At 52.0% G+C, this 26,282-nt stretch overlaps 2 protein-coding genes across 5 annotated transcripts in view; both read left to right on the forward strand.

The window, feature by feature from the left end:
• The first annotated feature begins 2,980 nt into the window (after window positions 1–2,980).
• The window catches only part of DHRSX (dehydrogenase/reductase X-linked), a 122,033-nt gene continuing 98,731 nt past the window's right edge, over window positions 2,981–26,282 (forward strand). The window contains exon 1 of the mRNA XM_069463229.1: window positions 2,981–3,141. Coding sequence (XP_069319330.1) covers window positions 3,033–3,141 — 109 coding nt within the window. The 5' untranslated portion in view covers window positions 2,981–3,032. The remainder of the gene's footprint in view (window positions 3,142–26,282) is intronic.
• On the forward strand, window positions 3,091–13,485 carry ZBED1 (zinc finger BED-type containing 1). Of its 4 annotated transcripts, none has more exons than XM_069463225.1 (2): window positions 3,091–3,141; window positions 11,280–13,485. In XM_069463225.1, exon 2 carries the CDS (start codon window positions 11,333–11,335, stop codon window positions 13,424–13,426), a length of 2,094 nt encoding a protein of 697 aa, XP_069319326.1. In that variant the 5' UTR covers window positions 3,091–3,141; window positions 11,280–11,332; the 3' UTR covers window positions 13,427–13,485. The 4 variants fall into 4 exon arrangements, with proteins under 4 accessions (XP_069319326.1, XP_069319327.1, XP_069319329.1 ...); XM_069463226.1 differs by lacking the exon at window positions 3,091–3,141 and adding an exon at window positions 3,351–3,581; XM_069463228.1 differs by lacking the exon at window positions 3,091–3,141 and adding an exon at window positions 3,351–3,581 and having other exon boundaries at window positions 11,283–13,485.

Here is a 26,282-nt window from a genome sequence, read left to right on the forward strand (position 1 = left end):
GGGTGATGGACCTTGAAACAGCGATATCATCCTGCATTAATTGGGGGGCCCCATGGCATCACACAGGAAGCCTTTGAAGAAGAGAACTTTCTCTGGCTGGATAGAGGAGAGAGGGATACAGCATGAGAAGTCAGAGATTCCAAGGATTCCAACGGGTCATCGCTGGCTTTGAGATGCAAGGTACACCTGCAAGGCCCAGAGAGGGGACCCTAGGAGCTCAGGGTTGTGCCTCCATTCCCTCTCCAAAACAACCAGCAGGGAAATGAGGACGTCAGCCCCACAATGGCAAGAAGCTAGATTGCACCGGAAACTCGGATGAGCTTAGAGACCGGACTCTTCCCAGAGCCTCCCGAAAACAGCCCAGGAGGTGCACGTCTTGATTTTGACCTTCCGTGACCCCCGAGGAAGCGACCCAGACACCCACAGTCTCTTTGCTGGGTGGACCTGAGGATACCTGGGCATACCTGGCCACACCTGAGCACACCTGGCCAAGCAGGGAAGCCTCATGCCTGGGTCTTGCCGGGGACCCTGGGCAGGCCTCCTGGCCTCAGCTTCCTCATCTGTAGGACAGGGCATTGCCAAGACCAGAAGGACATTTCTTAACCCAGCCTGCGGGCTCCTGTCCACCCAGCAGGTCTGTGTCTGTGCCATCTTTGATCTACACCAGAGCCCACCCCAAAGTTCTGAGTGGAGGGGTGCAGCCTGCACCCTGGGGTGCCCCATACGGCAATTGGACCAGGAAACGTCACTTTTTATGGGGATGGGGGCCAGGGCTCCAGAGGAGTAGGGGTCTTGGCGGGGGTCAGGTGAGGACCAGGTGGAGACCCTTGGTCCTGGACCTCTGCAAGGTTTGGGGTCTGGCCCTGTTGTATGTGCGTGCATGTGTGTGTGTGGAGGGTGCTGGGTTGGAGTCCAGGTGGCTGTCTGGGTCCAGGGAGGATCTGGGTGGGGGTCTGAGGTTCCAACAGGTGTTAAGGTCCCCGTGAGGTCTGGGGGTGCCAGGCTTGGGGTCTCCGTGGGGGACTGGGTGTGGGTCTGAGGGTTCTGGTGGGGTGCAGGCCTGGGTGGGTGTCCTCAGGGGTCCTGGAGGGGGCCCATAGGGGATTTCAGCATTTGTCCCGGCAGAGTCTGGGTGGGGGTCCCGTGGGGGTCCCTGCAGGGGGCCGGGCGAGGGTCTGTAATCACCGCAGGAGTCTGTGGTTCTCTTCCAGGGTTCCAGCGGAGCCCTGTGGTCCCTGGGGGGGTTGGGGAGGGGTCTGTGGTCCGGACAGGGGTCTGAGTTTCCCTGTGGGGTCCGACTGCGGCTCCATGGTCCTCCAAGGAGTCTGGGGTTCCCTGCGGGAGGTCTGGGTGGGAGGTCTACGGTTTTCAACTTGGTCTGGGGGCCCGGTGGGGATCCGGGTGGGGGTCTGTGGTCCTGGAGTGGTTTGGGGGAGGGGTGGAAGCCTGGTGTGTGTGTGTGTGTGGGGACGTCCTGTGGTCACAGTGGAGGCTCTGGTTGTAAGGTTTTTGGATGGTGGGCGCCAGAGAAAGAAAGACGAGCAGAGTGGAAAGGGGCAAGCAACCAGGCATTATTTGAGCGCCCCCCGGCCAGGTTCACGGTCCCGAGAGAGGGGCCAGAGAAGTCCGCCGCCCAGAAGTTTGGAGTAGGCTTATATATGTTTTTTAAAGTTGGGGGATGGGTTTTTTTTTTTTTTTTGGCGGGTCGAGGATTTTCCGTTGCGGTTTCAGGGCAGAGCGTGGAACTGCCAGGTCAGGGGCTATTCCCGGATGTCGCCGACAGTCGTTGAGCCGGGCAGGTGTTGGGGCGCAGGAGGATGAGCATTCAGAGGGGGTGGGGGAGGGGTGTCCTAGAGACCGGCTCTGTGCCAGTCTTACCCTGGGGAGGGTCGGTGGTCCGTGTCTAGGATTCCGGGTGGGGGCCCGTGTCCCGAGTGGGGTCTGGGTGGGGGTCCGTGGTCCCTGGCTGGGATCTGGGTGGGGGTGCGTGGACCCAGTGGGGTCCAGGTGGAGGTTCTGAGTCCCTGCAGGAGATGAGCGTCCGAGGCGGGGTCGGGCAGGGGTCCGGGGTCCCAGCAGGGGTCCAGATGACGGCTCCAAGTCCCGGGTGGGGTTCGGGTAGGGGGTCCGTGGTCCCTGGTGGGTGTCTGGGGGTTCTCGGTGGGGGTCTGTGTTCCCTGGCTGGGATCCGGGTGGGGATATGTGGTCTGGTCCGGCAGGGGTCCCTGCGGAGGTTGGGGGGGCGCTCCATGGGCCCAGTGGGGTCCAGGTGGGAGTTGTGGGGTCCCGGCGGAAAATTTGCGTCCGGGGCAGGGATCCGAGCGGGGGGTGGGGGGGGCGGTCTGTGGTCCGGGAGGGGTCCGGGCGGGGGTCTGTGGTCTGGGGAGGGGTCCTGGCTGGGGGGGGGTCTGTGGTCCGGGAAGGGTCCGGGCGGGGGTCTGTGGTCTGGGAGGGGTCCTGGCGGGGGGGGGTGTCTGTGGTCCGGGAGGGGTCCGGGCGGGGGTCTGTGGTCTGGGAGGGGTCCTGGCGGGGGGGGGGTCTGTGGTCCGGGAAGGGTCCGGGCGGGGGTCTGTGGTCTGGAAGGGGTCCTGGCGGGGGGGGGGGGGCGTCTGTGGTCTGGGAAAGGTCCGGGCGGGGGTCTGTGGTCTGGGAGGGGTCCGGGCGGGGGTCTGTGGTCTGGGGAGGGGTCCTGGCTGGGGGGGGGTCTGTGGTCCGGGCGGGGGTCTGCGGTCCGGGTTGGGGTCCAGGGGAAGGGTCAGTGGTCCTGGAGGGGCGCGGGTGGGGGTCTGCCGTTGGAGAGGGGCCCGGGCGGGGGTCTGCAGTGCGGGAGGGGCCCGGGCGGGGGTCTGCAGTGCGGGAGGGGCCCGGGCGGGGGTCCGCAGCCGGGGCGAGGGTCGGGCGGGGGCTCGGAACGGCGATCGCGGGCCGTGCGCTGCGCGGGGCGGGGCGGGCCGGGGCGGGCGCGCTTCCGTCCGGCGGGGCTGCGCGGTGTCCCGCGGGCGGCGCGGAAGCGGTGGCGCGGCCGGGCAGCCATGTCGCCTTTGTCTGCGGCGCGGGCGGCCCTGCGGGTCTACGCGGCCGGCGCCGCGGTGGTGCTGGCGCAGCTGCTGCGCCGCTGCCGCGGGGGCTTCGTGGAGCCAGGTTAGCGGCGCGGGCGGGGGTCGCGGCGCGCTGGGCGGGGACGGGGGCGCGCGCCGGGCTCGGCGGGCCCCCGGGGCGGGGGCGGGCGGGCCCCGAGTGACCTGGGCGGGGGCCGGGGCGCTCCCGGAAGAGGGGCGGGGGCGCCGGGCGGCGGGGGCCGCGCGCTCCCGGGGAGGCCCTGCGCGCCCCAGCCCGGGCCAGCCCCGCCGCGCAGCTGCCCGGCCCTCCGCGCGCGCGCGCGCGGCCTCCCCGCCTGCCGGGGGCCGGGGTCGTCCCGAGAAGCCGGGGTCCCCCCCTGGGGCCATGGCAGGGTCCCCCGGGGCCCGCACGCCGCGCGCCCTGGACCTCAGGCGGCTCTGCGCGGCGCAGGGGGTCCGGCCGTGAGCGCGCCCCTGGCCCCGGGAGCGGGGGGCGACCGGGAGCCCGCGACCCCCACCGCGGTAAGTCGGCACCGGCTCTTCCCGGGGGGACGGGCGGAGCGCGCACGGGGGCCCGGGGGTCGCGTCCCGGGGCCCGCGGGAGCCAGCGCGGTCTCAGCGGGAGGGCACTTCCGCTCAGCCGCAACTTTGTTTCTCTGGCCTTTATAAACATCCTCTGAGTCACGGGTCTCAAACTTTCTGGTCTCGGTACCCGTGTGCTGTCGTTGTACGTATGTGGCCTGTATTTATTAATCTGTTTACACGTTCGGAGCTGAACCCACGGACGGCCACACTACCAAAAAAAATTTTTTTTCCCCTTGGGGCCGTAGTGTTTTATTAGGAAAACAGAATACAAACTTGGAAAACAGAACGATCCTTTCTCATGTCATGAAAAATTTGTTATTATTATTATTTTTTTAATAGTTTTCTGGGCGTGAGTTGTGTGCAGCTCGGAAAATAGTTCTTAGGGCTCCCAAGGTGAGCGGGAGTTAAATACAACTCACGTGGCCGGTAATGTGGTAACAGCGAGAAGCCTGCCAGCGTTTATTTAGAAACTGCTAGAAATCGAAGTATAATACATCCGTGCTATGTTGGGGGAATGATTGAGGACACTTTATTTTTAAGTGAAAAAATAACGATTTTCCAAAACAAAGGATTCCGAGGGGAGGGTGGTGGTGTTTGTTTGTTTCTTTTTTTTTTTTTTTTTTTTACCTTGTAGGCCATCTCTTAAAATGTCTGGCCTAGGCAGTCAGCTGCGTCTCTGCTTTCAGAATGACAGCGGGTCAGAGGGGCCTTAGCGAGACACTGTGTGTGTGGTTTTTGCAAGCCTGATAGCATTTGGGTGTTGTTGTGAAAATACTTCTGACTTTCTCTGTTCACCCACTGAAAAGGCCTCAGGACGGCAGGGGTCCTTGGGCCACGCTTTCTGAAAACAGCTGCGTGAGGAGCAGGTATTTTTAAGGGAATCTCAACCCTCTTCAAACCTGCACCCCCTGGGAAAAACAATTTTTTAATTTTCCGGTGCACTAAGCTTTTGGTTTTCTGATACACCACATTTCAGTAGGTTTAAGGCACTTAGAGCAATCGGAGAGTGAAGAAAAATTTGTACCCTGGGCTTAGAGGCTGGGGTGGGGGCCGAGGGGCGAAAGTGTTTCTCTTAAATCAGTAGTCACTTGCAAAGGGAAGAACTGTTTAAAGCCGCTGAAGAATGGTGCCGTCTTGTAAGTCATGTTTATCTATGCAATTTTTGCTGCTTAGCCTGCTTAAGGCTGTTAATGCTTTCAGGGTAGAGGCAGAATTAAACTGAGAATTAAATTGAAGCCTGGCAGGGCAGTTCCTTGCAGCAGCAAACCCAAATGCTCGCCTTGAAAGCTTGTCTGTTGTGCGTCAGAAATGTGTGCGTATTGTTCTCTCTTATTGATTCATTTAAAAAAACAAAAACAAACAAACAAAAAAAACGGTTGTTAAAAGACCAGCTACTGATGAAATCACGTGTCAGCCAAGGGACTCTGCACCTGTATGGAGACGGCATCACTTTCTATAAAGATTAACTTTATTAGCTGACCTTTCCGGAACCAGTTCCTGTCCGTGGATTAGAAATAGTTTTAGATTTGTGTGCTGGTGTCTGGCTTCCTAATCAGCATTTTGTTTTTGCTTCTCACTGGGAGGACTTGACCTTTGCCTGGGAAACGTTGAACTTTGCCCGGTGTATTGAGCTAACCAAGAATGCCTGGTCCCCAGTGCAGATTGGAAACACCTGTATTTTTTTTTTTTTCCCTCCTTAGAACTTCCAAATTGAATATGCTCTTAGACATTTTGTAAAGGGAATACATGTGGCACACATTGTGATTGACCTGGGATTGTATGAACACAAGGAAGAAACTGCTAACATGTAAGGTATCCCTGCATGCTGTTTTGTTAAAACTCATGATGTGTGAAAACAAGATAGTTACAAAGTATCCATAGGTGTTGGTCCTGCCTTTACAGAGATGGTTTATGAGCAAATTGAGAATTCCTGTAAGAGAGTCTGTCTCTATTTTCTTAACACTGTATCTAGGTGTCCATACAGTAAGTTATAGCCATCGGCCAGATTTCAAAATACATGATTTAATTAGTGTATTTAATATCTTGATATGATGGAACAACTCAAACACTGATAATGGCCCGACACCTGTTGAAAATGGTCCTTTTGTGTAAAGTCTCTACCTGCCATTATTAATAACAGGATGGTCTGTCAGATACTAAATTTTCTCTGAGGCTTCACATGAGTTTTGAAAAGGGGGGAAGATTGAAGAGGCCTGTTTTCGAGCCCAGTTCAAATACTGCACAGAATTTGCCTTAAAAATCCTGTAGGAAATAGGAGGCCATAGAATACTCCTTAACTTTCAGGGATAGAAAATGGATTTGCAAGTGCTGTAGCAGAGGAGTGAGTATCTACCAAAAAATATATCAGCAGGACCACTCAGAAAACTGTTTTAGGAATAGTCCTAGTTTTCAAACTATAGGGTTAAAAACAAAACTAAGAAAAGCTATAAAGGGAAAGGGAATTCCTTTTGGTTTTACGAATAGTGGCTACAGGCATCGTGTAGAACACACAAGTTTTCAAACTTCTCCATCACGGGGTCCTTTTACTCTTTCACAAAATGAGGACCCCACAAAAAATTTGTTTATTTATCTGTTTGTGTAAGTGATACCAATCAGTAATTTACCCTACGAGAAAGTAAAACAGAAATTCAGAACATGTTTAATAATTTATTTAAAAGGAATGATCATAAGCCGATTACATGTCATTACCAAAACCATATATATTTGTTTGCATATTTTTAATGGACAAGCAATAATTGTATATATTTATGGGTACAATGTGGCACTTTCATGTGTATCTACATTGTGGGATAATGAAAGGAATATCCATCACCTCACTTGCTTATTTATTTATTTTTGGTGGCAAGAAGATTTAAAATTGACTGTTTGAAGAATAATAAGGTTTGATCTCTTAGGAGTTTCGTATTTTTTATGCCCTTGTATTATTCAACTGGAAGAACTTAAAAAATGGTAACTGTGAGGAGATGGATTATCTTGAGCAGTGATCATTTCACTGTGTGTGTGCATGTCCAAACGTCATGTTGCACACCTTAAATATATAATTTTATTTAAAACCAAGTAACTACGAAAAAAACTACTCTTTAGCAATTTTGAAATATACAATACATTGTTGTTAATTAGTTATAGTCACCATGCTGTGCAATAGAGCACAAAATTTATTTCTCCTGTCTGAGACTTTGTACCCTTTGACTATATGCTGTGTATTTTTTAAACAAAAAATAACTATGATCTGCAAAACAACACAACATTAGGGGGAAGAGTAACTGCGTTATAGGGTTTTTCTGGCCTGTTTGGCTGAAGGAGAGGAGACTGGGTTCTTCCTCCTTGTGTCTTGCGATGTGCTGGTTCTGTGGGATCACCCCGGGGCAGTCTGGAGGCTTCTCTCGTGGGCGTGCATTTGGAAAAGGCAGGACCTGGCCAGACCCCTGGCAGTGTCCTGGGGACAGCACCATCGTAAGGCCAGGACCATCCTTTGAGAATGAGCCAGTCAGAGGCTGCTTGGAAGAAAAATTTATTTGGGGCCTCTCTGGGAAACCACCTGTGACTGCATGGTACAGACAGGAGATGATTGTGCAGACTGAGGGTGGATTCTGCAGACGGTGGATTGTGCAGGCAATGGATTGTGCAGACTGATGGTGGATTGTGCAGACAATAGATTGTGCAGACTGACCGTGGATTGTGTAGACAGGAGATTGTGCAGTGGATTGTGTAGATGGTGAGTTGTGCAGACAATGGATTGTGCAGACTGATGGTGGATTGTGCAGACTGACCGTGGATTGTGTAGACAGGAGACTATGCAGACAGTGGATTGTGTAGATTGGTGGGTTGTGCAGACTTTGGATTGTGCAGACTGATGGTGGATTGTGCAGGCAATAGATTGTGCAGACTGATGGTGGATTGTGCAGACTGACTGTGGATTGTGTAGACAGAAGACTGTGCAGACAGTGGATTGTGTAGATGGTGGGTTGTGCAGACAATGGATTGTGCAGACTGATGGCGGATTGCGCAGGCAATAGATTGTGCAGACTGATGGTGGATTGTGTAGACAGGAGACTGGGCAGACAGTGGATTGTGTAGATGGTGGATTGTGCAGACAGTAGATTGTGCAGTCTGACAGTGGATTGTGTAGATGGTGGATTGTGCAGACAGTAGATTGTGCAGACTGACAGTGGATTGTGTAGATGTTGGGTTGTGTAGACAATGGATTGTGCAGACTGACCGTGGATTGTGTAGACAGGAGATTATGCAGACAGTGGATTGTGTAGATGGTGGGTTGTGTAGACAATGGATTGTGCAGACTGACAGTGGATTGTGTAGATAGTGGGTTGTGCAGACAATAGATTGTGCAGACTGACAGTGGATTGTGTAGATGGTGGGTTGTGTAGACAGTGGATTGTGCAGACTGACAGCGGATTGTGTGGACAGGAGATTGTGCAGACAGTGGATTGTGTGGACGGTGGGTTGTGCAGGTGGTGGGTTATCGCCTCCAATGACACTTTGTTAGGGATTTGGGCATTCCTGCTTTGAGGACAAAACATTGCTCTAGGTGCCAGGACCCCTTTCAGCCTAATAATAATGATATTAGAGTAAAAAAACTTGTTTTAGGTGCTAGGACCTCTTTCAACCAAATAATAATAATAATAAAATATTATAATAGAGCAAAAGACTTGTTCTCGGTAAGAGGACCTCTTTCAGCTTAATAATAATCCTAGTATAATTCTAATGGAATAAAAAACTCATTCTAGGTAATAGGACCTCTTTCAACCAAATAATAATCCTAGTGTAGTTCTGATAGAATCAAAAACTCATTCTAGGTAACAGGACCTCTTTCAACCAACTAATATTCGTAATAGACTATAAAGCTTTTTTTTGAGGCGTCAGGATGTTCTTGGGCCAAATAACAGTGATGATGACGATGATGTCGTAGGAAGATCTGGTGGAGCCTCACTGGGGCACTCGGGTAGGACTGAGAAGCTAACATTCCAGTGCAAAGAGGGAGGCGTTTTCAGATGCTTTCTGTTTTCCTTCGCCGCCTTTTGCAGGTACAGGGACTCCGGCCTCACTCCGGTGCAGAACAGGCAGTTTTGGGATTTTTCCTCTTTCGCAAGTCCCGAAAGAGGACGTTGTGTAGGGCTCTCCCTGCATGTCCCGTGGAAGCTCTTTCCCTCAGCTCCTGCCTTAGTGCAGACCGGGGCGCTGGGGGTGGCGGAGAGACCACACTCCACCGTACCCGCCTTGGGAAGTGAGGCCACTGAGCTGCGGGGACGCCCAGGGAACCCCCGCACATTGCGGCTCCTTCCCGGTAAGCCTCAGGCGGACACCGCTGACGGACAGCCTGCATGGCAGGGTGTGACTGTCTGTGAGGATGTGGGGGGCGTTCTGAGACCCCAAATATCACTGAAGGCGACATTAACACTTATAATACCTTTTGTAGTTTCATCCTGCTGGTATGCGTGTCCTGGGGTTACATAGCAAAGTGCCGCAAACTAGGTGGCTTAAGACAACAGGACTGTGTCCCCTCCCAGTCCCGGAGCCCAGGAGTGTGAGACGCAGGTGTCTGGGGGCTGCGCTCCCTCCGCAGGCTCCAGGGGAGGCTCCTTCCTGCCTCTTCCGGCTCCTGGGGGCTCCAGGCGTCCCTGGGCTTGTGGCCACGTCACTCCAGCCTCTGCGTCTGTCTCCATGTGGCTTCTCCTCTGCGTCTGTGTCTCCTCTGCTGTCTCTTAGGAGGACACCTGTCATTGGGTTTAGGGCTCACCTAATGCAGGATGATCTCATCTTGAGATCCTTCACTTAATTGTATCTGCAGAGACCCCTTTTTCTAAACAAGGTTTCATTCCCATGTACCTTGCGGACACAATTTTTTGAAGGGCGGGGTCCACTATTCAGCTCTCTAGAGCAGGGGGCCCCAACCTATGTTGTATTGTGTAATTATCTCATTCTATATTACAGTGTAACAATAATAGAAATAAAGTGCACAAGAAATGTAATGCTCTTGAATCATCCCCAAACCATCGCCTGCCCCTGCTTCCCCCAGCCCCGCCACCCTGTGGAAAAATTGTCTTCTGTGAAACCGGTCCCTGGTGCCAAAAAGGTTGGGGACCGCAGCTCTGTCATCATTATTGAAGTTTGCGTGATGTAGCTCTGAGCAGATTCCCAACACTGAGAAAAAATACCTGGGGGTGGGGTGGGGTGCAGTTTGTTGTTTAACCTCCTGAGTGCTATCCTGGAAGTTTGCAGATTTAACTGGCAGCTTTTAGCAAAACCCAGCTGTCCTTTTGGGGCTCCCAGGCACAGAGGTGGCCTTTGAATGGCAGCTGCAAGGGACGTGTGGGCATGCTATGACAACAGGAACCCCCGAGGGCTGGCATCTGGGTCACGCAGACCTCCACTGGGTCACACAGACCTCCACGCTGAGGGCCAGTGATGTTCCCACAGCTGCCCCTGTGCCTAGCAAAGCTGCATTCTGCCCGCAGGTGGGCTGTGTGCAGCGGACCCTTTGAGGACTTGTAGGGGTTGAGAAATGTGTGGTGGCTCAGACGCGGTCACAGAACAGGGATGCCCCCGTGCCGAACACAGAGCTTGCGGCGGCGTTCCAAATGGCTTCATTCGAAGGCATTAAGGTTGAACGGGCGCGGTGGCTCACGCCTGTAATCCTAGCACTCTGGGAGGCCGAGGTGGGAGGATCGCTCGAGGTCAGGAGTTCGAGACTAGCCTGAGCAAGAGCGAGACCCCGTCTCTACTAAAAATAGAAAGAAATTAGCTGGCCAACTAAAAATATATATAGAAAAAAAAAAAAATTAGCAGGGCATGGTGGTGCATGCCTGTAGTCCTAGCTACTCGGGAGGCTGAGGCGGGAGGATCGCTTGAGCCCAGGAGTTGGAGGCTGCAGTGAGCTGTGATGACACTACTGCTCTCTAGCCAGGGTGACACAGTACGACTGTGTCTCAAAAAGAAAGAAGGTAAGGAAGGAGGGAGGGAAGGAAGGAAGGAGAAGAAGAAAGCATAATATTTGAGAAGGGTGTCACTCCTGTTAGCAAGCTTAAGCTTAAAGACCACCTTAGCCAAATCAGAGTCCGTTTTTGCCTCTTCAATGCACGTGACCAATCTCCCCTGGTGGTTGACATCGGTTCTTGCTCCGGGGGATCCGGGGTTCGCATGGTGATGGTGTTCTGTGTCCCGCACTGCTTGTGGGCTCCCTACGCGAGAACTTTCCCCAAAAGTGACACACCTGGCTCCCCGACCCGGTGGGTGCCTGGCGGAGCTCCCGGAGCCAGGAGCCAGTAAACAGGTGCGTGCACCAAGGAATGCGCTGCGGTGAGCACCCCTTCGAAAATGCCACTCTCGAAACCAAAAAAACATGTCTTTTCACACGTACGGAGTCGCTGCCGTGTAGGATTAACCCGGAAGAAAGAGCCCGATCGCGTGTCCGACTCTTCCCCTCCGCTTTGCAAAAGCCACCCGCAAAGAAGCCGGGCCCCTCGGGTCACCGCGAACACCCTTTGCTTGAAAGCGGAGCTGCTTGGGTGCCCGCCCGCCGTCCCGCCCGCTCCCCGGCAGGGCTCCCGCGTGTGCCCGGGTCCCTTCTCACGCTGTGTTTGTCTTGCTGCTTCTTAGCAGGTGCCCACGCATGAGCGGCGGCGCGGCAGGCGGGCTCCGGCGGGGACGCGATGGAGAGTAAAGGCGCCGACGGCTCGCAGGCGGACCTGAAGCTGGTGGCCCACCCGCGCGCCAAGAGCAAGGTGTGGAAGTATTTCGGCTTCGACACCAACGCCGAAGGATGCATCCTGCAGTGGAAGAAAATCTACTGCCGCATCTGCATGGCCCAGATCGCCTACTCCGGCAACACCTCCAACCTGTCCTACCACCTGGAGAAGAACCACCCCGAGGAGTTCTGCGAGTTCGTCAAGAGCAACACGGAGCAGATGCGCGAAGCCTTCGCCACCGCCTTCTCCAGGCTGAAGCCCGAGTCCTCCCAGCAGCCGGCGCCGGACGCGCTGGCTGTGAAGTCCGGCCACGGCCACGAGAGCAAGAAGCAGCAGGAGCTGACGGCCGCCGTGGTGGGGCTCATCTGCGAGGGGCTGTACCCGGCGTCCATCGTGGACGAGCCCACCTTCAAGGCGCTGCTGAAGACGGCCGACCCCCGCTACGAGGTCCCCAGCAGGAAGTACATCTGCAGCAAGGCCATCCCTGAGAAGTACGGCGCGGCCCGCGAAGTGATCCTCAAGGAGCTGACGGACGCCTCGTGGTGCGGCCTCTCCACGGACATGTGGCGCAGCCAGAACCAGAACCGCGCCTACGTGACGCTGGCCGTGCACTTCCTGGGGAGCGTCGGCTCCCCCAGCTGCCTGTCCCTGGGCTCCAGGTGCCTGAAGACGTTCGAGGTGCCCGAGGACAACACGGCGGAGACCATCACGCGGGTGCTCTACGAGGTCTTCATCGAGTGGGGCGTCAGCGCCAAGGTGTTCGGCGCCACCACCGACTGCGGCAAGGACATCGTGAAGGCGTGCTCGTTGCTGGACATCGCGGTGCAGATGCCCTGCCTCGGGCAGACCTTCAACGCCGGCATCCGGCAGGCCTTCCAGCTGCCCAAGCTGGGCGGCCTGCTGTCGCGCTGCCGCAAGCTGGTGGAATACTTCCAGCAGTCCGCGGTGGCCATGTACATGCTGTACGAGAAGCAGAGGCAGCAGAACGTGGCGCACTGCATGCTGCTGAGCGACCGCGTGTCCTGGTGGGGCAGCACCTTGGCCATGCTGCAGAGACTCCGGGAGCAGCAGTTCGCCATCGCCGGCGTCCTGGTGGAGGACAGCAACAACCATCACCTGATGCTGGAGGCCACCGAGTGGGCCACCATCGAGGGCCTGGTGGAGCTGCTGCAGCCCTTCAAGCAGGTGGCGGAGATGCTGTCGGCCTCCAGGTACCCTACCATCAGCATGGTGAAGCCGCTGCTGCACATGCTCCTGAACACCACCCTCAACGTGAAGGAGACGGACTCCAAAGAGATCAGCATGGCCAAAGAGGTCATCGCCAAGGAGTTCTCCAAGACCTACCAGGAGACGCCCGAGACCGACATGTTCTTAAACGTGGCCACCTTCCTGGACCCGCGCTACAAGAGGCTGCCCTTCCTGTCCGCCTTCGAGAGGCAGCAGGTGGAGAACCGCGTGGTGGAAGAGGCCAAAGGCCTGCTGGACAAGGTCAAAGACGGCGGCGCCTACCGGCCGGCCGAGGACAAGATGATCCCTGTGCCCGAGGAGCCCCCGGCGAAGAAGCTCGCGCTCACGCCCGCACCCGCGCCCGCCTGCGCCATCAACAACATGCTGGCCGAGATCTTCTGCCAGACGGGCGGCGTGGAGGACCAGGAGGAGTGGCACGCCCAGGTGGTGGAGGAGCTGAGCAACTTCAAGTCGCAGAAGGTGCTCGGCCTCAACGAGGACCCCCTCAAGTGGTGGTCCGACCGCCTGGCGCTGTTCCCGGTGCTGCCCAAGGTGCTGCAGAAGTACTGGTGCGTCACGGCCACGCGCATCCCGCCCGAGCGCCTCTTCGGCTCCGCGGCCAACGTGGTCAGCGCCAAGAGGAACCGGCTGGCCCCGGCGCACGTGGACGAGCAGGTGTTTCTGTATGAGAACGCCCGCAGCGGCGCGGCGGAGGCCGAGCTGGAGGACCAGGACGAGGGCGAGTGGGGCTTGGACCAGGCGCACGTGTTCTCCCTGGGGGACGGCGTCAGCGGGGGCTTCTTCGGCATCAGGGACGGCGGCTTCCTGTAGGGCGGCCGTCCCTCCTCCGCTTAGGACTCCTTGCCCCGCAGGGTGGCCGGTGGGATGCTTTGCTGCAAATAGCCACCGCGCGGCTTGGTGTCCATCCGCGGTCTTTGACACCGAGAGGAAAGGGCGTGGAAAAAATAAAGCGACGAAGAAGACAGAGAGACAGCTGTGCGTTCTGGCGCCCTGCTCTTCTCCGGCGCGCTCCCCGCGGTTCCCACGTGGCGTCGCAAACCTCGGCTCCCGAGAGCGCTGCCGCCCGTGGGACGTTTCCCCTTCGCAGCCGCTTAGGACGTGCTGCGTGATTCGCAGCGCCAGTCCTCCCCGGGAGGGCTCAGAAATAACCCCAAGGAGATTCCGGGTGTGGGGTAGAACGAACCTCTCCCCGGCGCCAGCCGACGCGGGGCTGCGGCGCTGTGGCGTCCCGCGCGTTCGCGTTTACAGTTTCACGGGAGCGGGAACCTTGCTTCTGGGACACCGGGGAGAGACTCTTTGGCCAGGACGCCCTTCCTGGAAAGAGAGACACGTTTTATGTTTGGAAAGTGTGCAACATGAGCATACAATGCACACACTTATAAAAATGAAAAAAAAAAAAAAAAAACCAAACCAAAAAAGGTGTCCAATGTGTTATGTTCTCTGCATGATACCGGGAACGAGTCTTTCCCCCTTGTGGGAATTATTTGCTCTGTAGACGCGGGCGGTGACAGCCCGCTCGCTCGTGGGTCCTGAGGTGGCTGCTTTTGTTGTCTGACACCTGAGTGGTCCGGTTTTGCGAGAATCAGGTTTTTTGGAGGGGTAGGGGTGGGGGGGATGGGTGAGAGTAAGGCCGTTCCTTTGAAGCGTTGTTTTAGAATCTGTGCACACCAGCTTTTTGGCGTAGACAGGGGTGTTTTAGATTTGATTACGGGAAAGGATTCTTGAGTTCTGTCTTTCTTTTAAAACTCAACACCATGGGTGCAACTCATTGAAAAAATTACCCACGGATAGTTTCACCTTGAGTAGGGGAGTCATTGTGGGTGTGTCTTGAGGGCCCAGGGAAACAGGTGACATTTTCCAACATTGAGAACTATTTTTTTTTCTTTTTTTTTTGAGGCAGAGTCTTGCTCTGTTGCCTGGGCTGGAGTGCAGTGGTGTCATCATAGTTCACTGCAACCTCCAACTCCTGGGCTCAAGCCATCATCCTGCCCCAGCCCCCTGAGTAGCTGGGACTGTGGGTGTGCGCCACTATGCCTGGCTAATTTTTCTTATTTTTTGTACAGATGGGGTCTTGCTGTGTTGTCCAGGCTGGTCTGGAACTCCTAGTCTCAATGCGTCCTCCCCCCTGGGCCTCCTCTGAAAGTGCTGGGACTACAGGTACCACCAGCACGCCTGGCTAATTTTTTCTATGTTTAGTAGAGAAACGGTCTTGCTCTTGCTCAGGCTGGTCTCAAACTCCTGGCCTCAAGCGATCCTCCTGCTTCTGCCTCCCAGAGTGCTGGGATCACAGGCGTGAGCCACCTCGCCTGGCCGAAAACTGCTTTTTAACCCAGAGGAAAAACACTTCCCCTGAGTGTCTGCCTTGACCCAAGAGGCTCGGGACGTCTGAGTCCCGCGGGTGACGGTTCTGTGTGTGCGCTAAGATGCACCCGGTTGGTGTGGGGGGAGGGATGCTGTTTAGAAACCACCCAACTGGTGAACCACCAATATTGCCACTGGCAGTATTGACCCTGGACCCCCCAGATCTGGTGGGATCGCAGAGGTTCAAAGGAGAAAACACATGCATTGTCACGAGTGGGTGATTTTCCGTGGCGGCAAGCGGTGCAGAAATCTGTCCTGTCCCTAATCTGTGTGTGTTTTTAGAAAATTAGGTGTGCAATAAATCCACTCGACCTGCACTTTTTTTTTTTTTTTTTGAGACAGTCTCTCTCTGTTGCCCGGGCTAGAGTGCCGTGGCGTCAGCCTAGCTCACAGCAACCTCAACTCCTGGGCTCAAGCGATCCTCCTGCCTCAGCCTCCCGAGTAGCTGGGACTACAGGCATGCGCCACCATGCCTGGGTAATTTTTTTCTATATATATTTTTAGTTGTCCAGATAATTTCTTTCTATTTTTAGTAGAGACAGGATCTGTCTGTTGCTCAGGCTGGTCTTGAACTCCTGACCTCGAGCAATCCACCCACTTCGGCCTTCCAGAGTGCTGGGATGACAGACATGAGCCACCGCGTCCGGCCTTTTTTTTTTAAGGAAACGTTTTGGGGTCTGTCTCCCTCTGCCCCCGTGCGGGAAGTGCGGGCAGCAGACGCCCCCTCGGTGGGCGCTGTTGTGTGGCGTCTGTGACGTTCCCTTCCCGTTTCTCAGAATCCTTTGCTGTCTGTGCCTCACCGTGAACACAAGCTGCCACGGCATGCCCAGTTTTTATTTCTAAGTGATCTAAGTTCCTCTCTTTTCCGGCTGTCCTTGTTGAATCCTTTCGAACCCGACTCTCGTTCGATAAACCAGAGACATCAGTTAGCTCCTAACTTCTTTCTCTCGTGTCCGTCTGGATTTCGCTTTGGTTGTGCAACCCTCCGACCAGGGGAGAGGAGACAGAGCTGTGTGCTTTTTCAGACAGTTTTTTGATTGTTGTTGAAAGCAGACTTTTCCAGGCCACAACGGTGAGGTCTGTCCTCTGTGCGCTGGTCCTGGCAGTCTCACGCTGCTGTGATGTATTTTTGGAAATTTTTTTTTTTTTTTTTTTTTTTTTTTTTTGGCATCAGAATATCTAAGTGTGTAAAGCTGACGGCCCATGGTTTTTGCCTTTTCCTCACTGTGTTGTTTTTGTGTTGGACAGTGATGGAGTAGTGGGTAGTTCTTAAAGCTGGGCCTTTGGGGAGGAGTCAGCACAGAACATTCATCAGCATGTCAGTACTTTCTCCCTGCCCTTCCCTCCCTCCCTCCTTCCTTCCTTCCCTCCCTTTTTCTTTCCTTCCTTCCTTCCCCTCCTCCCTCCCTTCCTTCCTTCCCTCTCTCCTTCCTTCCTCCCTTCCCTCTCTCCTTCCTTCCTCCCTTCCCTCTCTCCTTCCTTCCTTTCTTCCCTGCCTCTCTCCCTCTCTCCTTCCTTCCTCCCTTCCCTCTCTCCTTCCTTCCTTCCTTCCTTCCCTCCCTCCTTCCTTCCTCCCTTCCCACCCTCCTTCCTTCCTTTCTTCCCTGCCTCTCTCCCTCCCTCCTTCCTTCCTTCCCTCCCTCTTTCTTTCCTTCCTTCCTTCCCCTCCTCCCTCCCTCCCTCCCTTCCTTCCTTCCCTCCGAAGAAGAAAAAATGTCCCACAAATAGACGGGAAGACCAGGAGGCTGACATCTGTCCCAACCTTCACTTTTTGCACCTTGCTGGTTGACTGCGTGTTCTTGGGAGTAATTAAAATACGTATTTTTTTTTTTTTTTTGCTCATGTGCATGTTTTGAGTTTAAACGAGCCCATTCTCAGTGATGATCACCCAGCACTTCCACGGCACTTTTTTCAGTGAAGTGGGAAATGTCAACATTGTTTTTGGATAACAGATCATCACCGTCCTGGAGACTTTCTTACAAAGAGACATCTCCCTCACCCTCACGTACTTCTCTTATCTTGGCCTGGCTGGTGTGGTTCATCCTCAGAACTGTGGGCTTTTTTGTTGTTTGTTTGTTCACGCTGACATCTGACTGCAGAGTCCTAATCCTGAGCTGTTGTTAGTCTTCCTTCCCCCTCTGCAGAAGTGCCTCATTTTAACTGTTGTCTTAGCAGGGCTGAGAAGGGCGAGGGCACTGGCTTGGGAGAAAACGATAAGAAGAAGTGGTGACATGTTTTAGTGAAGGGGCAGGTGGCACAGGGCGGCGTCGGCCCTTGTCAGTGGTTCCCAGTTCTCAGCTGTGCCTCGGATGGGCCCACGGTGCCGAGCAAAGGAAACTGGAAAAGCCTCCCAGAGCCGAGGCTCACGTTCGAGGTCCCCGAGCCGCCACTCGTGGGCTTCCTGGAGCTCCGGCGTCCCCTTGTACGTGGACTCTCATTCCTTCCTGTCCCCCTGCCCTTTGTGCGTTGACAACCTGCCGCGCCTGTGACCGTCATCTCGGCCGTGCGGTGTCTTGTCCGAGTGATGCAGGCTCTGTTTCACCGCGTGGCTGCTCTACTCCGTAGAAACTCACTGTGCCTTGTTAGCAGAGGATGTGACTTCTAGCCTTCCACAAGCGACAACAGCGTTTTGCTTGATTTTTCCAGGTTTTCTGGTATTCCGTAGTTTCCTTCCCCGGGGACCCCTGGCCAGCCTTCCCGTGTCAGCGCGTGGCAGCCGTCCTCAGTCGTAGCTGCTGCCGTTCTGGGCAGGGAGGGGACACGGGCCGGCTTCCAGCAGCCCTGACCGCAGTCCGCCGACCCTGTCACCGCGGGCTCCCAGCGTGGCCGTCTTTGGCTTTGCGGACCGCGCTGTGTCCGTGTCTCAACGCCTGCGCTGTGCCCTCGGGGCTCAAAAGCAGCCGAAAAACATCCATCAACGAGCGTGTTCCCATAAAGCTTGGCGGACGCCGCATTTCATATATGTTTTGTGCCATGAAATATTATTGTTCTTTTGATTCCCCTGCCGCCCGCCCCCAACCATTTAGAAACACACTAAAAAAAAATTTGTGGACATAAAAACCATCCATTGCATGCCGGCCCCCCAGAACTAGCCGCAGACCGGACTCGGCCCCGGGCTGGAGTGTGTGGAAACCGCACCTCTGGGAGGTTCTGCCTATTTTTTTTTTTTCTCCTTTCTATAGCCACTAATTTGGAATCAACTCAGCTGTCTTGGTTTAAAGAACAGCTCCTGTCTAACTTTTTTTTTTTTTAATTTAAAGTAATTTTTTAATTTCAGAATATTAAGGGGGTACAAATGTTTTGGTGACATAAATTGCTTTTGTATGCTTTAAGTCAAAGTTGTAAGTGTGCCCACCCTCCAGACAGTGTGCATTGTACCCAGTAGGTGTAAATTTATTTACCCATCCCCTCCTCCCCCTCCCACCTGCTTGATTTCCGATGAATGTTATTTCTATATGTGCACATACTTGTTGATCCATTAGTACCAATTTGATAGTAAGTCCATGTGGTGCTTGTGTTTCCATTCTTGCTATACTTCACTTAGTAGAATGGGCTCCAGCTCCACCCAGGATAACACAAGAGGTGCTAGATCACCATTGTTTTTTGTGGCTGAGTAGAACTCCATGGTGTACAGATACCACATTTTATTAATCCACTCATGGATCGATGGGCACTTGGGTTGTTTCCACATCTTTGCAATTGGGAATTGTGCTGCTATAAACATTTGAGTGCAGATGTCTTTTTTATAGAATGTCTTTTTTTTCTTTCGAGTAGATGCCCAGTAGTGGGATTGCTGAATCAAATCAACACCCTTTTTCTCTATGTGTCTTTACGTGATGCCAAGCCACTGGAATTCAGTGATCTGGTAATATCTTCCCAGTGTGGCCAGGGGCATTAGTGTCCTCTCAGAGTTGCTTAGAATAAAAGGGACATAACTGAGCAAAAGTCATTCTGGTTCTGGTAAATGTTCAGTTGGGCTTCACGTTCCCTAATTTATCTGGGAGCACAGGTTGTGCGTTCTTTGACAAGGTTTATTTGAAGGAGAGAGGAAAGCTTTTCTTTTATTTATTTTTTGGTAACCATGTTGAAATGACTGTTGGACGATAGACTGATGATTTGGTGCAGAAGGAAGGAACCTTTTCCTTTTTCAGACTTGGGCTCAGACCTGCATGTGTTTTCTGAGTTCTTATCTCCAGGTGTTTGAGCTCTTTGAATCTTCTTTTCCTGTTAAACTCTGAAAAAGCAGGAATCCCTGAGAATATATCCAATAGCCAGTGATGGCAGGAATTCTAGAATTTAACTACCTCCAACCCTGCATCCGTGAGCTGAGAATGGTGTTCACGTTTATAAAAGGTTTTTTTTTTGTTGTCTGTTTGTCGACGCTTCTAAATTGTTGGCAAAAGAACGATCATATTTGATGATACAAAAATGATAGAATAATGTAAATATGAAAACCGGTGTCACCCCAAAATGTTTCATTTCTCCCCAGCCAGGCTGTTCTTGGGGTTCCCTTGGGAGCTGTGTCTCATTCCATCTTGCACCCCCGGGGGAAGGCAGTACCCACGGTGGTGTCTTTGAGGGGATGATCTTAGCAACACCCCAAGCCTGGTCTGAGCTTCTGGGGAATAAAACGGACTAGAAACACTCACCGCGTTGTGCAGTGACGCCGTTGACATCTGAGTTAACCCCGCTCGGTTCGGGGTGTAGTGTGGACCTGTCTTGTGCACGTAACTGAAATTCTTCTCCTTGGGAACCTACAGCTCCCTTGCTTTTTCTGAACTTGATTTTTGTAATCTAAAGAGATCTTTTTTAAGGGGTTGGAGATGGGGGAGTTAATGGAGCTGTTTATTTAGAATGTTAGGACTGCGTAACCCTGTGGCCCGTTTTTTTGTAGCTCTGTGCGTTGTTTTATGTAGCTGTGATTTCATAGCTCTCTTTCCCTTCTTTGGGCATGGGTCATTTTAATTTGACATTTGAATTTAGAGAAAAGTAGGAGGCCACCTACAAATGTTGAGTTCAAGTGAGGCAAGACAGGGAAAATTAGGAGTGCAGACATGGTACCATTTCTGTAGCTATTTACATTTAATTTTGTATGTAATTTTGTGAAAGATGTATATAATAGATGAACTATAACAGATACGTGTTTTCTTTCTTGGGTCACAAATGAACTGATCATTAAGAAAGAAAAACATCAGTTTATTATAATAAGGTCTCGATGAATGCCTGCCTTCACAAGCTTGAAATACTGTCTTAGTTCATCTGGGCTGCTATAACAAAATACCTTAAACTAGGTAATTTATAAACAAAAGACATTTATTGCTTTTTTGGTTACATGAATTGCTTTTGTACTCTCTGAGTCAAAGTTACAAGTGCGTCCATCACCCACATAGTGCTCATTGTACCCGTTAGATGTGAATTTACCCATCCCCCCCCCACCTGCTTGGTTTCCGATGAATGTTACCTCCATACGTGCACATGAGTGTTGACCCAGGAACCTCACTCCCAATGCTGGGAATCACTTGAAGTCCAAGTGGGTCCTTGGCTTCCCACAAGAAAGAATTCAGGAGCAAGTGGACAGTGTAGAGTGAAAGCAAGTTTTATTTAAGGAAGAATAGAAAGTCTACTCTACACTCAGAGTAGAGGCTACTTCTCCCTGCGCAGGAGAACTGGCCCCGTGGATCCTTGGGTCTCTCTATTTAAGAAACAGCTTAATTGTAGGCTAAACAAGGGGAAGAATATTCATATTATTTCTTGGAAAGGGACAGTGTTTTTCTGGAATTAGGGTGACGCCGTCCTTTCTCCTAAATACAGTCAAACCAGAAGTGGTCATGGGGTCAGGTGCACGACCGGAGTGGGAAGTTAGGGTCAGAAACTTACATGGTAATTTTATTGGTAATGAGGATAGAATGGGCCGGGCGCGGTGGCTCACGCCTGTAATCCTAGCACTCTGGGAGGCCGAGGTGGGCGGATCGTTTGAGCTCAGGAGTTCGAGACCAGCCTGAGCAAGAGCGAGACCCCATCTCTACTAAAAAAAATAGAAAGAAATTATATGGACAGCTAAAAATATATATAGAAAAAATTAGCCGGGCATGGTGGTGCATGCCTGTAATCCCAACTACTCGGGAGGCTGAGACAGGAGGATCCCTTGAGCCCAGGAGTTTGAGGTTGCTGTGAGCTAGGCTGACACCACGGCACTCACTCTAGCCTGGGCAACAAAGTGAGACTCTGTCTCAAAAAAAAAAAAAAAAAAAAAAAATGAGGGTAGAATGAAGCTGCAAGGGCAAGAGGCGGTTGGTTTGTCCGCCATCTTGGTTCTAACCGGTTGGAACTTCTCCAGCTGCCATCTTGTTTTGATCACGGTAGCTCAAATCTTGTTTCGAGACTTCCTGACTCAGGTAAGCAGTGTGTGCACAGTTACGGGATGCCTGAAGCAGGGCCTGCCTGTTCCCTCTCTCAGTGCTGGAGGCTGGACGTCCAAGATCCCGGCGTGGCAGAGGCTGTGTCTGGTGGGGACTCACTTCCTGGTTCATAGATGGCGCCTTCTCTCTGTGTCCTCACATGGTGGAAGGGGCGAGGGAGCTCTCTGGGGTCCCTTTATAAGGACACTGATCCCATCCAAGAGGCTCCACCCTCAGGACCTCATCACCTCCCAAAGGCCCCACCTCCTAACAGCATCACCTTGCGGGGTGAGCATTTCAGCAAATGGATTTTGGGGGAGACACAGACATTCACACCATAGCAAATACCATCCTTTCAAAAATGCAGTAATAATTAATCCTTTAGTTAAATTTTCCAAGAAGGGGGTAAAGAAACACTTCTTATTTTGGGGGGGGGGGTTTTGAAGGTTACTACTTTCAAACAGACCTGGGATTGGTACCTATATAAAAATCCAGGTAAGCTGCAGAATTTAAGCTCATACATGGAACATGGAAGGGACTCACCTTTCCTGTTTTTGACATGGGTGATCTTTGTTGAAATTGCCCAAAGATTGTTCACAGTTAGCCATGCGTCTCCCCCAACACGTGGGGCCACTGTCTCATGTATTGGTTGAGAAGTGTAAATGTATGAATAATTAACATGCACATAATCATTCAACGCTTGGAGAAACCTGAACACGTGCCATCGCGTGCAGTCCCGTGTGGAACTCGTGTCTCCTCCCCTGCTTACCTGAGTACCCCCATGCGATTTAACGTCATGTACGACGACTGATCCTTAATCCCGGCCTCTGAGAATACTTCTCAGTGGCTTCCTCGTTAAAATTTATGAGCAACCAAAAATCTTTCCTTGAAAATTGATGGCGTGAGGAGAAAGCCTTTGACCTGAGATTCTAAGAAGCATGTATTGGGAGACCTGTGGAATCCTTGAATTCATATATTAGCAAATTGTTATCTCTGTGATTATGATTTGTCATGGAGAACCCCTGAGCGCACGGGTCCTGTTTGGGGTAGGGTGGCCTGCGGGGCGGAGCTGCCCTCGGAAAACACGTAGAGAACGTTCATCTCTTGCCAAGCGTGGGGGCTCTGCATGGCACCTCTGCTGAGATGCTTTCTCTTCCTTTCGCGGGATGAATTCTTAGAATATCCGCCCAGGAGTTAGACCCTTGGCCGGAGGTTGAGAAACTTCACCTCTCTCTGTATTTTTAGGGTAATGTGTTCAGGTAGCAGGTGGACCCAAACTCACCCCATTTTCTTGATGGAGTACGTGCATTAGTCTGGTGACAGGTGGCACTTTGAGAGGAATGTCCCCTCGGCGGTGTCTCCTTAGGGAAACAGACAATGGCTTTCTCTGTTTGCGATGTTGCAACCCTGCAAACTCCACAGATGCCTTTGAAAAGAGAGTTTTCCTGAGAGCCCTTATGTGGTGACGGGCAGACGCCGCTGTCCTCCCGGATGCCTGCCTTTCCAGAAGGTGGTATTTCATCAGTGTTCTTGGGGTTTTTGTTTCTAAGAAACGATGTCTGAGTTTTCCTGCAAATAAAGCGTGTTTGGAAACTGGGTAGGACGCATGGAAGCATGATGTCGTGCACGGTGTTGGAGACTCTGGTGGTGGTGTTTACGGGCCAGTGATTTAACCACCCATTATATTGAGGGCTGATGCCGTGCGTATATACTAAGCTTTATGTATGATTCCATACCTGAGTGGGACTGAATATATATACATGCACACTATATATATATATGTTATATATAATATGTAATAACATATATATCAGTTGGCCATTGAACAGCACAGATTTGAACTATGCTGGTCCTCTGATACGTGGATATTTTGTTTCGCGTGTGCCACTCCAGAGACAGCAAGACTCACCCCTCCCCTTCCTCCTCCTCTTCCTCCTCCTCCTCCTCCTCCTTCTCCTCCTCCGCCTACTCAATGTGAAGATGATGAGGATGAAGACCTTTATGATGATCCACTTCCACTTACTGAATAGCAAATATATTTTCTCTTCTTTCAGATTTTAATAATTTTTTTTTCTCTAGCTTACTTTATTGTAAGGATATAGTCTAGGAGGGCTCTCCAGAAGCTATCCAGCCGTAATTTCCATAATTTTTCATATTACATGCCGGGATACTATTCAGACAGCCCTTGTGTCAGACGTAGAGCATACGAAATAGGTGTTGATCGGTGTTTATGTTATTGGTAAGGCTTCTGATCAATAGTAGAGGGCTAATAATTAAGTGTTTGGGGAGTCAAAAGTTATTTGTGGATTTTCAACTGAGAGGTGGGTCCGGCACCCCCAGTCCCATGCACAGCTTGAGTGTATTAATTTCATACTTGATGGTCGTTAATACTTGAAATGAATACTTACAGTTAATACTCGAGCATTACTTTTATACTTTATGGTTCAATCAAAGGTGCATTGGGCAGCTTGTACTCTCCCAACGTGAAATTTCAATGCGTTAGTGGGTTTTCCTTAACCGCTAGCTGTCGTGGGTGTGGCATAGTTTCACATTTTGACCTGTTCTATGAGACATGCTAGAAGGAGCCACGGAATTCCTACATTGCATCCTCCTCGTGTCACAGGGGAAAATCTGAGGACTAGAAATTTCACGTGACTTGCCCAGGAGATCTGGGTGGCAGCTGACCGTAAACTCAGCGCCTGGTCTCTGCGCCCGAGGCTGGCGTGGCTTCGACCCTACCATGCACAGAACCAGGGAGCTGGATCACATTCCCCGGGGAGGGCAGGGAAAGGGAGTTCATCGCACGGGTAATGTCAGCCCTTCTAAAATAGCAAGTACGCTAACCTTTCTACGTGCTTGGCATAAAAATAGGCTCCAAGTGGGAATGTTATCTTGCCTGGGACACCTGAAACCGCGGGAAGCTATGGCTCATTCTAAATAACGCCGGGCATTTCAAGCGACCGTTGAGTGACTGATTCTGGGATTGGCAGGATTTGCTCAAAAACATGTTCGTCACCTAAACCTGACCGTTCACACCTTGGGGTTTAAGTCTCGGTAATTATCATTCTTCTTGCCAAAGCCCAGGCTGTGCGCTTACTAGCGCTTGGCATTGTGGCATCCGAGAGCCACATGAGCATGCAGAGAGCGCCCGGGGTTCAGGCTGGTGTCACAGCCCCTGGGGACTCAGGAGCCAGCGTGCTTGTGTGGCTGGTGGGGAAGGCGTGTCTCATGGTGGGGCAGTGTTTTGGGGCGTGTTTGGTGTTCAGATGAAATGATTCCCATTGTCACTGTCCCGGTGCTGCTGGGGTTTCTGTCCTGGACGTTCTTAGAAGGTCCAGGTCTCTGGTTAGCACGTTGCTTTTCATGGTCATTGGAAGTGTTGTGCCCTGGTCTGGGGACCACATCGGGAAGGATGACCCCATGCTCCCTGGGGACCCAGACACACAGTTGGCCAATGAGGGTAGCCTCGAAACAGAATAGGTGCCCACCCCACACCATGTCCCACGCAAACTGCAGACGTGTCGCAGCCGACCGAGGGCTTCCGTGATTGCTCTGACCTCTGACTGTCGGGGTGTATCTCATCTTGCTCTGACGTCCCGTATAAAAATGCCGCACCCGGTAGACATGTCATCTTCCCAAGATAGACCGAATGTGTGTGATTTGGGGCCACTAGAATAGACGCCACCCAGGGGCTGGCGTCCAGCGATTCCATTTTCTTCCACCCTCATCCTTGCGTACAGGGTGCGGAATTCGGTGACCGCCCAAGAATGTTATGTGGAATCATTGGGTCATAGGGAAAATGCGTGTGTGAAAAATGTCTGACAGCTGTTTGCAACCTGCCTCCTGAGTAGGTGCAGTCTTAGAAAGTTTTAACCGAGCGCATCAAACATCTGATTTTTCCGTGCCTGCTAATTCTGGATAGAACGCTGCTTTTTGAGCTGTTTTAGCTGATGGATGAAAACTAGTAATCATTGTACTATTTATTTCTTGGCGAGTGAGGTTTCATTTCGTGTGCTTACATTTCATTGCATATCTATTGCTCATTTGCCCATTTGCGGGCGGAGGTTCTTACAAAAGCGCTTTGTCCACCAAGAATGAATCCTTTATCTGTGGGCTGAAGTCTTGTCATCTGCCTTTTGATGTCATTTGTGACAGTTTTGATTCTATAGAACTTAACATTTTTCTGTGGTCATGTGTGTAGTTTTTCTTCCACGATTTCTGCGTTTTCCTTAGAAAAAGCCGTCTTACCTATGGGAGTATATGTATTTTTCCCATTTTTTTAATGCATACATACATACATAATAGTTATTCATATTTATGGCATACATGTGATATTTTGATACGTGCATAGACTGTGTAATGATCATATCTGGGTAATTAGAATATTCATTACTTTGAGCATTTATCAATTCTTTGTGTTGGGAACATTTGCAGTGTATTTTCTTCTAGCTATTTTGAAATAGGCAGTATGTTGTTGGTAACTGTTGTCATCCTATTCTGCTCCTGAGCACTAGAACTGACTCGCTCTTTCTAGCTACAATTTTGTATCCATGATCCAACCTCTTTTTACCTGCCGTTCCAAGCACACCCTTCCCAGCCTCAGGTAACCACCATACTATAGAAATTGCATGTTCAGAATCAACCACCAGCCTTGTGTTTTCTTCTACTATTTTTATGATTTAACTTTCACACACTTGAACCTTGGTGCCACCTCTGGTTGACGGTGGCGTGGGCAGTGGGCTCGGTCTAGAGACAGCCGTCCCTTTTGCAATTTCCCCAAACCTCAGGCGCCACCGAGGCGTGAGGTCAGCCCTCCCAAATTAGAGTCCTCAAAAAACAACCGTGAGCTCAGGGAGTTGTACAAATAGTCCAGGTTCTGGAAGGGAACTTTTCTCTGATCACACACT

This window comes from Eulemur rufifrons, chromosome 30, assembly GCF_041146395.1.
Source record: "Eulemur rufifrons isolate Redbay chromosome 30, OSU_ERuf_1, whole genome shotgun sequence".
NCBI lineage: Eukaryota > Metazoa > Chordata > Mammalia > Primates > Lemuridae > Eulemur > Eulemur rufifrons.

Coding starts and splice junctions, on each gene's coding strand:
- ZBED1 (XM_069463225.1), top strand. CDS start 11,333: ATGGAGAGTAAAGGCGCCGACGGCTCGCAGGCGGACCTGAAGCTGGTG.